General features: G+C 45.9%; 2 protein-coding genes across 2 annotated transcripts in view; both read left to right on the forward strand.

Annotated features, from left to right (window-relative positions):
- Positions 1–5,536: 5,536 nt before the first annotated feature.
- Positions 5,537–10,844, forward strand: gfap (glial fibrillary acidic protein; the record flags this gene model as incomplete). Its single annotated transcript, XM_080523383.1, has 9 exons — positions 5,537–6,066; positions 7,620–7,680; positions 7,887–7,982; positions 8,453–8,614; positions 9,119–9,244; positions 9,726–9,946; positions 10,262–10,305; positions 10,462–10,547; positions 10,758–10,844. 9 exons carry the CDS (start codon positions 5,537–5,539, stop codon positions 10,842–10,844), a joined length of 1,413 nt encoding a protein of 470 aa, XP_080379509.1.
- Positions 10,845–17,211: 6,367 nt separating this feature from the next.
- Positions 17,212–18,067, forward strand: part of kcnh6a (potassium voltage-gated channel, subfamily H (eag-related), member 6a) — a gene marked incomplete at both ends in the record, with an annotated part of 20,807 nt that continues 19,951 nt past the window's right edge. The window contains one exon of the mRNA XM_080523669.1: positions 17,212–17,287. Within this exon, the coding sequence (XP_080379795.1) occupies positions 17,212–17,287 (76 nt within the window). The remainder of the gene's footprint in view (positions 17,288–18,067) is intronic.

The following is an 18,067-nucleotide window of genomic DNA, read 5'->3' on the forward strand; positions in this document are numbered from 1 at the left end:
TGACTCAGGGAGGCTAAACAGACATCTGTCTTGACTCAGGGAGGCTAAACAGACATCTGTCTTGACTCAGGGAGGCTAAACACACATCTGTCTTGACTCGGGGAGGCTAAACAGACATCTGTCTTGAGTCAGGGAGGCTAAACAGACATCTGTCTTGAGTCAGGGAGGCTAACCAGACATCTGTCTTGAGTCAGGGAGGCTAAACAGACATCTGTCTTGACTCAGGGAGGCTAAACAGACATCTGTCTTGACTCAGGGAGGCTAAACACACATCTGTCTTGACTCGGGGAGGCTAAACAGACATCTGTCTTGAGTCAGGGAGGCTAAACAGACATCTGTCTTGAGTCAGGGAGGCTAAACAGACATCTGTCCAGTTGCTGTCATTTGACATTCAAGGCCATGTTGATGGCATTTCATCACCTCCCCCTGCAGCCTTGCCCCTCTCACTTCCCTCTCTTCTCCCACACAAAGTCTCCTTTGTCCCCTGGATTGTGCAGGAATAAGCTCCTCTCTTTTGGGTCTTAATTATGGGGGTGTGTTATCAGGCTTGGAGCACTAAAAAAGGGTGTGGAAGTGGTGTAATTCCATACCTTACTTTCTCCTGGCCACTGAATCATTGCCTTAAGCAGTGATGAGTAAACCTTCCACAGAATCAACCGTTATCCCCAGGACGAAGCCAAGCTTCACTGTGGAGACCAGCCTTTTTAACAACCTTACCCTGGACCTGCAGTGCACCTGATTTCAACCTCAAGTCTATTCAAGATGCCATTTTTAGACCATTCCCATTACCATTGTGGCTCTACCTTGGTTGATTCTGGTGGTATGTGGTTGTGTTAGTAAGGTATGTGCTGCTATGTGATTGGGTTTGTGTGGTATGCAGTTCTGCAGCCTGTGTGGTATGTCTCTGGGCCGCGGTGGCACCAGCATTAGTGCTGACAGGCAGGCTGCTGGACAGAAGCGAAACTGGCTCCCCGTGCCCCTCTTTGTGACCGCACTCTGTTTGGACCCGGTGGTGCTGAGTCATTCGTCCCATCTGTCTGGCCCAGTTAAGCTCCCTGCTGTTCCTCGCGACCCACTCAAACAGACACGGCGGGTACCAGCGGGGGGACTGCACCACTGCGACCACACTGCCAGTATGACTTCTCTTAATTCAACCTCCAACACATTCAGTAATTTTAATTTTAATTTTGTCATTTAGCAGACGCTTTTATCCAAAGCGACTTACAATTACGAATTAGCAGTAGACAGCACAGTACAACACGGGCCTATAAGAGAGAGTGAGAGCAGGGGAGGCTGGTGGAGGTAGAGATCGTAGACGGGGCTCATTGTATTGCATGGAGCGGAGTGAGGAACGGTATGAAATTTGACACCGTTCCTTATTCCGTTCCATGCATTGCAATGAGCCCATCCTCCGATCTCTACCTCCACCAGCGTCCCCTGGGAGAGCAGTACAGTATAGGTGGTTGTGTGCCATCCGGTGATACTGTAAAGAGATGAGTGTATGCTGTGTGTGGTCACAGCCTGTGGGCCACAGGCTCTGCTGGCATCAATGGGGGCTTTGTTGCTGGAGCAGAGAGGATGGGGTCTCTGAGCTCAATGAGAGGACTGAGATTAAGCAACGGGACCGGACAGGACGGGATGGTGGGGCTGTAAACATGATTGAGCTAGCTGGGGGGCCATGTCACTGAGCTGATGGGTGGGAAAGGAGCAAGCTTGATCAAGTGGAAAAGGAGGGGCTCTATGGGTGGAGGGGGGTAGGGTGAATGGTGTAGCTGGTTATAATTTGGGGTGTGCTCATTTGCATAAAGGCATGATTTGGGGGGGGGGTATTAGGTGTCTAGCTCAGAGGATAGCTCATTATGAGAGAGAAAGGGAGCAGTCAAACAGAGCTGGCGACCATGTTGTGCTGGCCACAGATCAGTCTAGCGAAACAGCATTAAGATTCTGCTCTGCACCCAGGCAAGGCGCCTTTTCCTCTGCTCCTTCTTGCAAATGAGATGGGCTCCTCATGTCACTCACATGAATCAGCTATTTGACTTGGCCTTCGACCGACTGAGATTTAGAGAAAAAAAGAGTGAAGTCTGGACCACCCTCTCTATCCTTCCTTCCTTCTCCTCCCTCTTTCTCTTTCTCTCTCTCTCTCCCTTTCTGTCTCTCTCTCTCTCTCTGTCTCTCTTTTCCCTCCCCCTGGATATTTCTCCTCTGAGAGATATTACCTCAGTGACCAGATCTGAGGCAACGGCTGGGACAGCCTCAGAAATCCAGGGGGGGGAGGCGTTACAATCGCTGTCCCCTTAATTATGAGCCCACGCCATTAATCGCTGGGGATGGAGGCTTTAAAACAGTGAATCCCTGCCAGACCTACAGCTCATTTAACCTCTATCAACAGGCACCAATTGGAATTCAAGTCACTTTGTTGAGTTCTGTTGGAATAACAAACTACTACTCAGCGGCTAATGTACCAACTATAGAGGGTTGTACTTACAGTCTTCCAGTTATCCAAGTTCCCACTGCCTAGTCCTCTGCAGACCGTTACCATTGGTAACAAAGAGGGTCTCTATAGTCTGATGATGTGGCTTTATTACCTGTTGCGAGGCCAGAGGAGGGTTTGTAGGATGGGCGAGTAGAATGGAAAGTCGGTTGTAATTGTCAGCTTGAGGGATCATTGATCTGGTTGTTGTTGTTGAAGCAAGTTATGAGGTTTATTACCTCACATTTATATTCACTGTATTTATGTACAATGATAGTTTAAGTCCCCTACTATCCTCCTGAGAGTCCCTTGTTCATGTGGGGGTGTCCTTCTGTCAAAGATCACATTCTTTGAAAGGAATTTTGGGAAAGTTTAGTAGAAGTGCCTTGAGATAACCCTGGGGCTGCCATGACAATGGATGGAAATGTATTTGTAACGGCTAGTCCCTTCAAGGTTAGGTGGGTTCAGACCAGATCTCACCAGCCCCACTCCCAGCGACCATCCATCTCTGAGAACTATGAAGTCTTTTGTCACACCAAGTTATCACAACACTAAGTTTGTTTTGTTATCTAGCACTACTTCACTTCACCCATCACTTGCTGTTTGGTTCGGTACTTCAGCAGACTCAGTACTTTGTCCTCAACAGACTTGGCTTTTTGACCCACACAGCATGGCCCACAAGCATTTGTGTTATCTCACCATGGGTTTCATGCAACCAAATAGGAGCCTCTGAACACACACACACACACACACACACACACACACACACACACACATCCTGTTTTTAGACTTAGCAGCCAGATTAGTCAGATTAGTCTGATTAAATGAGCTGCCCTCGTTTACACAAGTGTTTTATGAGCTTGTGGTGTATGTGTATGTGTGCATGAGCGAAATTGTATGGGGAGACAGGGGACACGTCCCCTTCAATGTTCATAGATGGACAATTTGTCCCCCCCAATAATTGATGCTTGTGAAATGCGGGCATTATCTTAGTGTTCATGCGTGTCGTTCCTATTTCAAAGTCCGGTCTGCAGTTATTATATGCATTTAAACTGATCTCTCTTGAAATCCATGTCATGTTTTACTGTTTACATGGCCAGCACACTTACACGTTACTGTAACATTCTCAGTCCAAACTGATTCTATATTGACCCCTGTTAGGGACGTAGCCTATAGCCTTACAACAAGAGCTCAGGGAGAAACGTTTTTAAAGAATGTTTTGATTTATAAAGCTTAGTTAAAACTGACTGGTTTGTGTACACCAACTATTTATTTATTTATTTATGGGGGGAGAAGACGGTTCAGATAGTTTGCAGTCTATTTAAACTTAATTCAGTAGGCAAAGAAAGTAGTATTAGTATATTTATTTTAGTGAGTCTGAGCAGAGGCGGAGAGTCAGAGAGATGTGGGGGACAGTAGAGTGGATGCTGAGGTAAGTCATTACAGGGATAGGCCTACTACAGAATACCCCTCTCCACCTGTTAAGTGTAAAACGTGTTATGGTGTTTATGAAATAATGTGAAATCACACAAAAACCTTGATATAAAGCTAATAGTATATCTGTTTCATTCAGAAAAAATGTGAAGCAGGTTAAATGTAGAAGAGGATAACATTGAAGGATAACATTGAAACATAACCAGCTTTGTATGTATTGTTTTACAGTTATACCTGTATACCATGTTTTGATTATACCATGTTTTTCAGGGATATGAATACCAATCATGTCTACTGCTCCATCATACCCATTTTAATGGTAAACTGAATGGTAATGAAATATGTATTTTTCCATGATTCAATACATAGTATAGTATATTTTATAGTAATTATTTTATTTTCCATATTGACTATTGCATTTTGGCGGTGTCACATGTACACTGTTTATGGCACAAGCAAGGAGCTTCATCCCCTCTCTCTGTTATTGACACAACCATTACAACTACGAGTCAACATTTGAGGATTTCAATTTGCTATTATTTTTGTATCTATATTTTTTTAAATAAGGAGTACAATCTAATGATTTTGTTTTTCCATCTCATATTTTGGTATTTTTGTCTACCCTAAAAGCAATAGTAATGTAATTTTTATTTTAAAAAACACCAAAAAACATGCTCATTGCATCTGATGATGTACTCAGATACGCACAAGAGAGACACCCTGAAGTCCCTCACTCTTTTCTTATTGTGTGTTATATAATTGTATCCATAGTGACATCATTTGACTCCCACAGGAATAAAATGGAAGATGGTAAAAATAAAAAAATCTGAGACGAGGCAGGGCGTGTTCCTACGCTGTGTCGCTGTCACACACAAGGTGGCGGAAGGCCAGCCAGTGTAATTCCAGTAAATCCTCAGGGCTTAGAACAATATTTTGGAAGCAAAGTGAGACAGTGTCACACAATCACACAGCCTCCATCTGACCCTCTCTCTGTCTCTCTTTCTTTCTCCTCCTGCCCTCTACTCTTTTTGTCCTCCTCTCATTCTGACATACTGTAGTCTGTCATTAACTAACAAGGATGGAGCATGGAGAAGAAAAGATCCCATTCCTTCACCTCCCTCCTTCTTTTCTTCCCTCTCCGTCACACTCTCTGCTCCCGTCTGTGTTTGTGTGAGTGAATCGGTGGCCAAGCTCTGTCACACAAAATCCTATTCATCCGAGTACGAGAAAGAGAGGGAGAGGGAGAGAGCAAAAGAGTGAGAAAGGGAGGGAGAGGGAGGGAGAGGGAGGGAGAGGAAGGGAGAGGGAGGGGGGAGAGGTGGCCAGGAGACATTTGTAGCAGAGTGGACAAGCACAAACAATCCCTGGCACACAGCTTTTGAGTGTCACATAAACCGGCCTTCCTCTCTCTCTCTCTCTCTCTCTCTCTCTCTCTCTCTCTCTCTCTCTCTCTCTCTCTCTCTCTCTCTCTCTCTCTCTCTCTCTCTCTCTCTCTCTCTCTCTCTCTCTGTCCCGTTCACTGAGCACCCCCACCTCCCCTCTGCCCCTCCCGGTGGACTCTCTGCTTGGGATGGAGGGTGTCTGTCTCTATAAAAGGCCTGTGTTTGTCCTGATTGAGCTTCATTCCCCACCATGGAGAGTCAGAGAGTCCAGTCCTCTTACAGGAGGCGTTTTGGTTGGGGGGATCAGGGTTCGATGGCCCAAAGGATGAGTGGGGGGGTCCGGCTCAGCAGCTCCTCTTCCAGCCGCCCTTCCCTCCATGGAAGCCCCCGCCACCTGACCCACTCCAGATGGCACTCTCTGGGCTCGTCTGGAGGAGCCCTGCTCATAGGGAGCCCCGGCGAGCGGCTGGACTTCCCCACCGACTCCCTTCTGAAAGCCCAGTTCCGGGAGACGCGCACCAACGAGAAGGTGGAGCTGATGGGGCTGAACGACCGCTTTGCCAGCTACATTGAGAAGGTGCGCTTCCTGGAGCAGCAAAACAAGATGCTGGTGGCAGAGCTGAACCAGCAGAGGGTGAAGGAGCCCAGCCACCTGGGGGACATCTACCAGGAGGAGCTGAGGGAGCTGCGCGGCCAGGTGGACGGCCTCACTGCTGGAAATGCCCGGATAGAGATAGAGAGGGACAACATGGCTGGATATGTGGCAAGACTCAAGCAGAAGTAAGAAACAACAGGGTAGTATGATAGTATTGTCTTATGGTGAATGGAGAAGGTTTGGTCGACAGCAATTAATGTAGAGTTCGCTTTCAACTAGTCATCTCTGTCTCGTGAATTCAACAATGTTCAGTGTTCGGTCTGGTGTTGTGATGCTCTTATTGCTTGAGCTGTTGAATTTCTTTGGTATTCAATTTGATGTGATTTTAGTATGCAACATTACATCAGGTAGTTTTTTTATTGAACATTTGCTAGTCTTTTAGAATAGAATTATGCAAATGCATATACGTTCATGATGCCATCCTCCATGCAATAGCCATTGCCTTGTGTATATTTGTGTTGGTTTGAATTTTGAACTCTGTACTCCTAGCAGGGTTTGCTCTAGAGTGATTCTTTACAAACTTGATCCTGACCGAACCTCCAACAGCCATTGAATGAGTGTAGAGAAATGAGAGAAAACACAAGTTCTCAAAGACACCTACAAAGAGAGCAGGATGCCTCTTAGTGCCTCTTACTGCCTGCTCTAGTTGCCTGCTCCTCCCCCCAAAAATAATATGTCTATGTAGTAAACCTATCATTCTGTTTGCATGTTTGTAGTTAATCTATCATTTACAGTGATGGATGCATCATTTAGCTTTCAGGCATTAATATGTCTGCAGAAGTCTTAGAAGTCAAAGTTTTCGATGTCTGGGGCACTCCTCTTTGATAAGAACACAGCTGCTTATCCCTCAAAAAACGAGTGAATAGTGTGAATAGTGATGGTCATGAGTGACAAGATTAGAGGTCAGTATGTGTTTTCTGCTGGTCTCCATTCTAATCTCAAGACACATTAATCTAACACTCTCTGAGAAGATACAGATGTTAGTTTTGTGTGTGTGTGTGTGTGTGTGTGTGTGTAGGTGTGTAGGTGTGTGTGTGTGTGTGTGTGTGTGTGTGTGTGTGTGTGTGTGTGTGTGTGCGTGTGTGCGTGTGTGCGTGTGTGCGTGTGTGTATGTGTGTACTGTGCTGGAGAACAGGGTAATGTGTGTACAGTATATGTATTAGTGAGTGTGTCTTCATTGTGCATTTGTAAACTCCACCCCGTGGGAAAGGCCAGTGGAGGCTGGATTTGAGTGAAGGGCTAATGATGCGTAAGCTCCCTATTCAGCAGAGCCCCTCGGCCCCGCTTATCCTGCTACTGCAGCAAGGAATGCCCACTGTGGCTCTCACACACAGAGCACTCAAAACAAGTTCCATGTTCCATATTCAAAACATGTTCCAAGTTCCATGTTCCATCTTCAAGTGTATATTAGTGTGTATAGTAGTACAGCACTGGAGGCTGGTGGAGGCCATTACAACCATCCATTATTCCATTCCATGCATTACAATGAGCCTGTCCTCCAATTTCTACTTCCACCAGCCTGCAGTACCGGTACATGTTCATTTGTGGTCAGGCATTCACTTGTTAAAGGCACATGTTGTCATCTTTTGTCCTGTGTCCATATATGTTTGAGTGTCAATAAATAATACAATATATGTATTTTCTTCTCTCCCCGCCCCTCTCTCTCTCTCTCACTCAGACTGCAAGAGGAGATGGGCTTGCGAGAGGATGCTGAGAACACCTTGAACACTTTTAGAAAGGTGAATGTCTCCTTCTTTCTAATTCTTACTTCAGCTGTCATGGATATGGGGTTTGTGGTGTTTACAAACATCTCAGAGTAATGATCTTTGTGGTCTTGTGTAACAAGAATATATATTTTTTCTTTTTATAAAATACATATTTTTAATGTATACCAGGAAATGTACAGCTCACCTCCCTGTCACCTTCTCCTCCTCTCTCTGTGTAGGATGTGGATGAGGCAGCTCTAAAACGTGTTCAGTTGGAGAGGAAGATTGATGCCCTGCATGATGAGATCAACTTCCTGAAGAAGGTTCACGAGGAGGTTAGCTTCCCCTTGTCTCCATGGTGATCTCTACACCTTGCTGAGCGAGCCCTTTATAAAAACCTGTGTAGTAAATAGTAGTCTATTAAAAGTAAATAAGGAATCACCAAGATACGGTGGGAGTGACCTCTATCATGTACTCTTTAAAGACCACCTCTAGAGGGCTGAATATGGTTTTGTGTCACAGGTCTTTAACCCTCTGGTCCTCTAAAGCAGTGTTTCTCAACCCTCTCCTTGGGGCGCCCCAGCCGCACCACATAATTTGATCTGTTCCACCACCAGCTCACCTGATTCAACTAATCAAGTACAAAGCAATTATGGTTTGTACTTGATTAGTTGAATCAGGTGAGCTGGTGGTGGAACAGATCAAATGTGGAGCAGCTCTAAACTCTAAAGCAATAGTGAAACAGATGGAACTGAGGTCTGGGGTCATTGACCTCCCCTTTACTCTCCCCTTTCACTCTCTGCAGGAGCTCCGTGAACTCCAGGAGGGCCTGTTGGCCCAGCAGGTCCATGTTGATGTGGATGTGTCTAAGCCTGACCTGACCGCTGCTCTGAAAGACATTCGGATCCAGTACGAGTCCATGGCCTCGACTAACATGCAGGACACAGAGGAGTGGTACCAGTCCAAGGTGAGTCGGCTGGCTGAGGGCTGGGTTTGACTGCACGTTACATTTTTACATTTGAACAATTTCAGCAGACGCTTTTATCCGAAGCGACTTACAGGGACAGTCTCCCTGGAGTAACTTAGGGCTAAGTGCCTTACTCAAGGGAACACTAGTGGTGGTGTTTGCAGGTGGGATTTGAACTCAAGACCTTTTGATCACCAGTCCAACTCACTATCCACTCTGCCACCACGGCCTAGTAGATCTTCACAGGCATCGACAGCAGTGGAAATCGGAGGACAGGCTCATTGTATTGCATGTAACAACATGAGGAAATATATCCATGTGTGATACCATTCTTTATACCATTCCATGCATTACAATGAGCCCATCCTCTGATTTCTACCTCCACCAGCTTCCACTGATCGACAGAATAATGCACATATGCCCAAAGTAATGCATGTAGCTTTAGGTACACATTAATACACACATGACAGTGTTCCATGTTTCTTCTTTTGTTTTTACCTTCAGTTCACTAACCTGACCGATGCAGCTAGTCGGAATGCGGAGGCCTTGAGACTAGCCAAGCAGGAGGCCAATGACTATCGGCGGCAGCTCCAAGTGGTGACATGTGACCTGGAGGCACTCCGTGGAACTGTGAGTGAGCCAATCAGGGCAGAGAGAGTTGTGTTAGACTGAGAGAGGAAAGGACCATGACGATTCCAACCTTCCTCCTTTCCCTCTACATTCTGTCCTTATCGGGGGAGGCTGGTGGAGGTAGAAATCGGAGGACGGGCTCATTGTAATGCATGGAATGGAATGAGGAATGGTTTGATGCCATTCCTCATTCCGGTCCACGCCTTGCAATGAGCCCGTCCTCCGATTTCTACCTCCACCAGCCTCCCCTGTTCCTCATGTATCTCCCCATTTTTCTGCTCGTGTCTGCCTTTTCACCATCCTCTGTTTCTTTCTCATTCTTTTCCTTCTACACTACTCTCTCTATCTGCTTACTATCGCAAACCTCAATCTCTTCCTGTCACCTTTTCCATTCAACCTCTCTCTCCCACCCTCCTTTATCTTCTAAACCCATCCCCTTCCCCCTCCCTCTCTCTCTCTCTTTCTCTCCTCTCTCACACAGAACGAGTCCCTGGAACGCCAACTGCGGGACTCTGAGGACCGCTACACCATAGAGACGGCTAACTACCAGGACAGTGTGAGTCGTGTGGAGGAGGAGATCCACACGCTGAAGGAGGAGATGGCCAGACATCTGCAGGAGTACCAGGACCTCCTCAACGTCAAACTGGCCTTGGACATTGAGATTGCCACCTACAGGAAACTGCTGGAGGGGGAGGAGAACAGGTGAGGAGGTTGTAGACTGGGGAAGAAGAGAATGGCAGGGAAAGAATGGATGGGAAGGATGTGGACCAGGGGAGGCTGGTGGAGGTAGAAATCGGAGGACGAATAGAATGGAATGAGGAATGGTATCAAACATGTGTGTTTGATAACATTCCTAATTCCGTTCCATGCATTTCAATCAGCCCTTCCTCCGATTTCTACCCCCACCGGCCTCCACTGAGCTGAGCCTCCGGTCAGGAGTGGAAAAGTGTGAATTAAGATATAGCTGATTATGTATAGGAAGGTAACTAGCGATCCTTTCTACCTCTTCATTCTCAGAATCACTGTTCCAGTGCAGAGCTTTTCCAACCTGCAGTTCAGAGGTGAGTTATAGTGGCTTTTAGGTTAGAGGGTCAAGGGCCTAGCATGGCAGTTTTACCTTAGCTTAAGGTATTTCACTCCAACCAAGGAATTGAGATGTGGTAGGAAGTGAACAGAACTGTTCCTCAAGGAAGGTATTTCCCTCTCCGTCACTATAGAGACCAGTATGGACACTAAACTTTCCCAGGATGCCCATGTGAAGAGAAGCATTCTGGTGCGGACTGTGGAGACGAGAGACGGGGAGGTATGCCTAGATACATGCCTGAATTATGAACCTGCCTGTACCTCCTTCTTACCTCCTCAAGAGGGCGACATGCTACATTGTGTTATTCCATACAGGTTGTTTCCAATCATTGGTTGTAAACTGTTGGTCCTAACTGTTGCTCCTCACTGCATGGCAATTGAACAGGCTCTGTCACATGTTCATAATACCCTGAATCTCTCTGTTTTTCAGATCATTAAGGATTCAATAGCTGAGAGGAAGGATCTTCCCATGAGTAGTCCTGTCATGATGTCCTCGCCTGGAGGCTTTGAATTGTGACCTTTTCCTTACCAGACACCTCCGTCTTCCTAAACATCATAGCCCCCCTCCACCAGCCCTTCATTCTCTTCTTCCTCACCCCTCATCATCATCATCATCATCATCACTCCTAAACCATGCCTCATTATCACATGAAAATGACAAGAGTTGCATTCTGTTAGATACTGTAGCATCCTTCATACACTGGTTGTTAGCGCTTTTACCAAAATATTATTATTTTTTATTTTGTTGTGTTTTTGTCTATTAATCTTGTAGATTGGCTTTTGGCAATAAGTGACGGTAGGCCTTGAGCCTCGGAATGGTAATTGCCGTTCTAACATTTCTTAACAACTTGTTTAGCTCTTAGTGACAGAGCAGGCTAGGTACATGTTATCATTGTTTTTCAGATAGTAGCCCGAGAGAGGAAGCCTTGAAATGTAGAGACTGTGTTCAGCCAGAGTCAGGGGAGGCAGGCTGAAGTTGTGTGGTTTACGAGTATGTGACGAGTCATAAGGAATCTACAGGTGCTGTTTAGTAGATAGGATGGGGGTCCCAGACAAGGAAGATGATATGTGTGTGTGGCAGTGCTGTTGGCAGAAAGATATGTGAATACAGGCTTGTTTTGCCCTCCCCCAGGGCCATACGTCATACTGTATCTATTTCATCCCCCCCATCACCCACTCAATGTCCCCCTCTTGGTCAGTGGGTTCTCTCCATCTCTTCATCCTTCTCTCCATCGTCCCCCTCTCTGTGACTGTGTCATTCTGTCCCTGTCCACTCGGTGGAGGCCCTCGTTGAATGCGATGGTTCCACTTCCGACAACATCGTCTTTTAACACCAGGACGGTGTCAGGGCATGTCCACTTGAGCATCAGGGGTGCCAGGGACAGAATGTATGAGATGAGGAGTTCAGGGTTCAAGTATTGACATGACCCTTACCATCAAAACGTTAGTGACGCCCCACAGCGTCACTAAAGCGTCACCACAGACTGGAGAGACAAAGAGGAGGGGTGTTTTTAGAGATGGACCTTCTGGTGGCGAGATGGTGTCTCCTTGACGACAGCCCTCTCCAAGAAGCACTGGGTTTTTTGTGGGGTGAGATGGGGGGAGGGAATAGGGGGAGGGTTGAAGGGTGGATGTCACAACACTAACCCTCTAACCCAGCTCTCCTGTCAGATCCCCTACGGAGCTGACACTCCCTGCCATCTGTCACTAATTGCAGATGTTGTCTTAGGGCTATGCCTTTATTAATGACGAACCGTAATTGTTTTCCAGTGTGCCTTCCTCTCTTTCTTCCCTCTCTCTATCTCCCCCTCCCTGTCTCTTTCTCTCTCTCATATCCATCCCCCTTCCCTTGCTTTCGCTGTGTGTTTACACCTGTCTCCTGTCTAGATGCTGTTCTCTTCATGCCTGCCTCCTAAAGCAAGGCATAGCTGAATCATAGAGCAGTCCGTTTGAGAATGCTTTATGCTGTGAATATAACCATAGTTTTGACCACCAACACCATGACAACATGTTAACATCAATAAAACATTTTGTTTGATTAATAATTGCGTCTTTATGGATTTATTAATAACTTGGTTTTGATTTCACTGGCTTTCCTTTGTGTGACACACGCTGTTTCCTTGATACAGTAAGCGTTGTAGTATTATTATGTTGGCTGTCGATTTTCAAGGATAGTTGGGCTCATGTTGATTAATCATAATGCTAAACTGCTTATGATAATATAACATCCAACCATCCATATGTAGCCACATATCAGCCTGAGCTGAATGAGTATTAAAATCAAGTGTAATACTGAAACACAACTGTGTACATTTCAAACCTGCAAACTGCGACACTTTAAATGAATGTGCAATAATACTATGTGCAATATGACAACCCTAGGGTACATAAGGTTCAGAGATTGGAAATGTTAGAATAGGTATAGCATAGCATAGAGTACAGCACAGTGTTTTATTTGTATAGTATAGTATAGTGGATAGTGTACATAGCCTTTATTTATGTAAACCAGCTCTTTTCCCTTCTTGTTTTTAGTTTTTTTTTCCCCTAGCACCAGGGGAGCCCCCCCTCCCAAATTTCGTTGTTTGGTACCTGTACTATATCAATGACAATAAAGACCATTCATTCATATGATTGGGACAACCATCCTCTGTCTCATTCTCCACATAAGGTGCATGAGAGAGGAATAACTAGGGTTAGGGTTAGACAGATGAGATTGACAGGATGAGTCAATGTTCATCATCACTATGATTGTTCATTGGCGAGGGGATTTGAGGTGTGTGTGTGGGGGGGGTGGGGGGGGCCATGGCCAACATTTACTGTTGCCAGCGTCTCTGTTTACTTGTCAGAGTTCTCCCCAAGGCCAGACCCAGGCACAGACAGTATTCTCTTACTGACAAGGCAAGATAGTAACACTCGATTATTTTCGATGATCAAACACCATTCCATCCTGGCCTTGAGGACCCCTCACTCCCTGCCCAGTGTCCATCACTCTTCCTGATTGTACAAGTGCTCTTGATAGTAATGATGAAAAATCGCCTTGAAATTACCTCCTTCCCCCCCTTGTGTGCCCTACCCAACGTGTGTGTCTGGGTGTGTGTGTGTGTGTGTGTGTGTGTGTGTGTGTGTGTGTGTATGTGTGTCAAAGAGAGAGAGTGAAGGGGGCTGTTTCAGGGTTATCAATTAAGTCTATTTTGAGTTTGCCTTTTATCTGAACCAACCACTCACTTAAACAACAGAACAACTTATCTCTTATGAGAAATAGCCAATAAAGCCTCTGTAAAAGTCAGATTTGCTTTTGGGTTAGATTTTATATAATTTTAAGTGAAAACTGTGAATGTGCATGTGTGTGTATGTATGTATGTGTGTGTATGTGTGTGTGTGTGTGTGTATGTGTGTGTGTGTGCGTGCGTCCGTGCGTCCGTGCATGCGCGCTCGCGTGTGTGTGTGGTATGGCGTACTGTATACTTGTGTGTGCAGTACAGTATGTGTCTGTTTAGCCTGGTTCTTATCTGTGGAATGGTGTGTCTCAGGTCTGTGCTGGAGGTGGCCTCGAGCTGAAGGAATTCTGGGTAGATAAAACACTCACTCCGTCAGGGTGTGGGACCTGCAGATCTTTCCCAGTCAGAGAGGACCAGGGAGGGGGTAAAAGGTTATTGTTCGGGTTTGTTTTCTGCCCTGAAAACAAGCTGCTGTTTCATCTGCTCCCAGCAGCTGAGAGGAGTGGATGACAGACAGACTGGAGAGGACGACACAGAACAATCCCTCCAGTAGTTTTATCCCCCCTCATATCCAACACACACACTGTTCTACAGTTGTTGACCCAAACACAGTACCTCCACACAAACGTCCTGTGACTTCTACTCTCACACCTAGCAAAACACACCTCCTCACCTCATGAAAGGATGCCTGAAATTACCCACTATTTGCACTCTAATCGTTATAATCACGATAATGATTATGCTGCTATTTTCCTGACACATTTCGACATGAGAGTGTGTTTGTTCCTTTACGTCAAGAGAATCCATAACGCGGCCTGCTAATGCATTTCACCGTGCTAGCATAAAATATCAATAAAAAATCAATAACTCATTCTCAGTTACTATATTCAGCCCTTATTTTTTAGATGTTCACAGACAACTGACACACAGCATTGGCACGCTAGACAGACACGCATGCGTTCACATGCACAAACACACGCAAACACACCCCCACTTATTGTTCGAGCCAGCATCGTTTATTTCTAATCCCTCGTGTCTGTGGCCCTCTTCAGCTCACATTCCTACCCTACTTGGCCCTCACACCAAAGGGTCACAGGGTGGCATGTATGCTTGTTGGTTAATTTTAGCCCTCATTTCATCAAGCCCATTAAGACAAAACACAGAGCAACCCCCCTCCCCCCCCCCCCTCACGACACCACCATCCCAAAGCAACCCTAATTTTCCATATGATCCTCATCCACACTCTGGACAACACAACAACGGATTTTGACAAACACCCCTCCCAAATGCTATCGCACATCTAAACTGAAGGTCAGTTTTATTTATGACTGATATCTGGCCGCAGCCTTCAGATGATGTTGATGAGGTGGAAGGATGAACCTAGTGACACAGAGCAGGGCCACCCCCCCCCCTGGGAGGCTGTTAATGTCACTGTTGTAGCATACAGGAAATCAGAGTTGTGTTTGTTCGGACACAATTCTACATTTCAAATCACAACATTTCACACACACACACACCCCCCCCACCCCCAACCCCCTGCCCCCAACATGATTTAGGTATGTTGCTTTTCAATTCCACACACCTCAGGTCAATCAATGTTGTAAGGAACATATACTATATTTAGCACAGTGATAGACAGACACAGGCAAATAGATGGAAAGGTCCCATGTGGGCACCTCGGCCCTCCTGTGCTCCTCTCAGTAGTCCACACCTGCTCCTACTTCTGCCACACAATCCCCTGCTGTTTGTTTGTTTGTGTGTGTGTGTGTGTGTGTGTGTGTGTGTGTGTGTGTGTGTGTGTAAGTGTGTAAGTGTGTGTGCCCGTACATGCATGTGTGCATGTGCGTGTGCATAGCATTATGTGCATGGCGTATGTGTGTGCATGGCATATGCATGTGTGTGCGTGCATCTGTGTGGTGTGTGTGTGTTTGTGTGTGTGCCAGCCCCATGGTTTCTCCTAGTGTGGGTGTCAATTGTTGGTTAGTGTGGGCCCTCTCTTCTCTTTTAATCAGAGCAAATGTGTTCATTGTGTTCATTGTCTAGACTGCAGCTCAGCCAAGCTGGCCTCTTACATGTCAATTTCTCTCCTTCTTTATCATCTCCTCGGCTGTCGCCAGTGCTATCAGCGACTTGTCTGGGAGAAATGCAAAGGAGCTTTTAGACATAAGACTACTAAGATACTAAGGTATCACCAATGGTTTGACAGTGAGATTTAGATTGTAGGCTACAGTGACCTACAAGAGATTTAATTTGAGGTTTAAACCTTCGGTTGAGGAACAATGTTTTACATTTTCTGTATTTATCTATAAGCCACTTTAAGTTTCCTATCAGACTTTGGTGGCGTATTTTGTTTGCAGTTTATTTATTACTGGTTGATCTGCTTCTCGTAGTGTTGAAGAACACATACCCTGAAATATGTGTAGTGTGCAACAACATGTTAGATGTCTATCCCAATTTTAACATATTATCGCAACCAATGACGCAAATTTAATAGTAATGGAAAATACCTTGTAGAAATGCCCCTGTGAGCAGCTGTTAGGCACAACCGTCTGCTCTGGAACACACACGCACACACACACACACACACACACACGCACACACACACACACACACACACACACACACGCACACAGACACACACACACACACACACGCACACACACACACACACACGCACACACACACACACACACACACACACACACACACACACACACAAAGAACTGACACACACACACGCACGCACACGCACACACACACGCGCACACACACACACACACACACACACGCACGCACACACACACACACAAATAACTGACACACACACACACGCACACACACACACACGCACACACACACACACACACACACACACACACACACACACACACACACACACAGGACTGAGTGACCCCGCCAATGATCAAGATTAAATGAGTGAAGAGGAGCGCGACAGCGGCCAACCAGAGAAAGAGGGAGACTATTCTGAGCGCAGAGGCTTGTGATGTGGAGTGGAGCAGTTGACGAGGGTGTCTCTGCTCTCTGTCAGAAAGTGGCAGGCGCGTCTGATGACGGCTCTCCTCCCCTGCTGGGTGAAACCTGTCAAACGGGGAGGGCGCAGGGCGGTCTGAGGGGTGTGGATTCCGAGATGAGCAAATAGGAGCTTCTTCTCCTCGGTCCCTTTCGTTTGATATCTAAACTTCGAATGAAATAGAGCGGTTTCGGACTTCGAATGATCCATTCTCTTTAGTACTTGATCCGTGATCTAATTGATGGTGGTGTTTTCTTGCTTTTTGTTGTTGTTGCTTTTTTACAAGATAAAGCCGTTTAAATGATCTGTTTTACTTTCATTTTAATTGAGTGTGTGAGGCAGACTGCGTCGTTTAAAGCTGAATGAAATACACTTTTTTGGGTGTTTTTTGTGTTTCACGCGCAACATCCGCGTCGTTCCAGCCCTCCGCCTGTGGAGCAGCGCCGTGCCCATCGCCCTGGCAACTGGTCCTGGCGACTGCTCTGCTCTGTGACATTTCGCCTTGGTCGCTCTGGTCCACCTGTAACGCGCCTCCTCCACCGGTCTACGCATCTTTTTCCAATTCCATCTGTTTTGTTCCATTTAAAAACTCGAGGGGTTAATGCGTGGGAGAAGTCTCCTCAATCTGCATCAAAATGCCTGTGAGACGCGGTCATGTAGCGCTCCAGAACACCTATCTAGACACCATCATACGGAAATTCGATGGACTAAGTAAGTGGGCACACTTTCTATAATTGTCTCTGAAATTATCACTATTCATACTGCATCTTGGCCTTTGAGAATGTGTTGAGACTTGCAATGTTATTATGAAAGAAATGAAGTCCACAGCAAATGTAAACGATTTGACTGATTAGAAATTGAACTAATTTGAACTCATTGTAAATTGCATAGAGTAGCCTATTTAAATGCCAATGCCTGCAGTGATCCTTGAGTGGTTTTACATTTTCTAATAGAAATCACAATCACTGTTCCAGTAATTAATTAAATCCTTTGAAGTGATGTATGTCACATCTCTCTCTCTCTTCTCTCTCTCTCTCTCTCTCTCTGTTCTCTCTCTCTTCTCTCTCTCTCTCTCTCTCTCTCTCTCTCTCTCGCTCTCTCTCTCTCTCTCTCTCTCTCTCTCTCTCTCTCTCTCTCTCTCTCTGTCTGTGTGTGTCTGTGTGTGTGTGTGTGTGTGTGTGTGTGTGTGTCTGCATGTGTTGTATGCATCTCCACTGTTTGTCCCATATGTTGCATGAAGTCACATGTTGCGTTATGTTATGTGTTGCATGACCCCACATGCTCTATGTTCCAGTTCTTCCTATTCTCGGTCGGAGTCAGACCGACGAATCCTCATAGAAACCATACATTTAGACATGCTTCACTGTGATCATAGTGTAGCACACCACTGTACTCCACTTAACTGTTATAGGAACAAAAGCCCCCAGCCTCCCAATATGATGTTTTACCCCCCAGGACCTGTCTGTCATTGAACCTTTGTCCATAGTGTTA

Source organism: Nansenia antarctica, assembly GCF_963989245.1.
Source record: "Nansenia antarctica genome assembly, chromosome: 2".
Lineage (NCBI taxonomy): Eukaryota > Metazoa > Chordata > Actinopteri > Argentiniformes > Microstomatidae > Nansenia > Nansenia antarctica.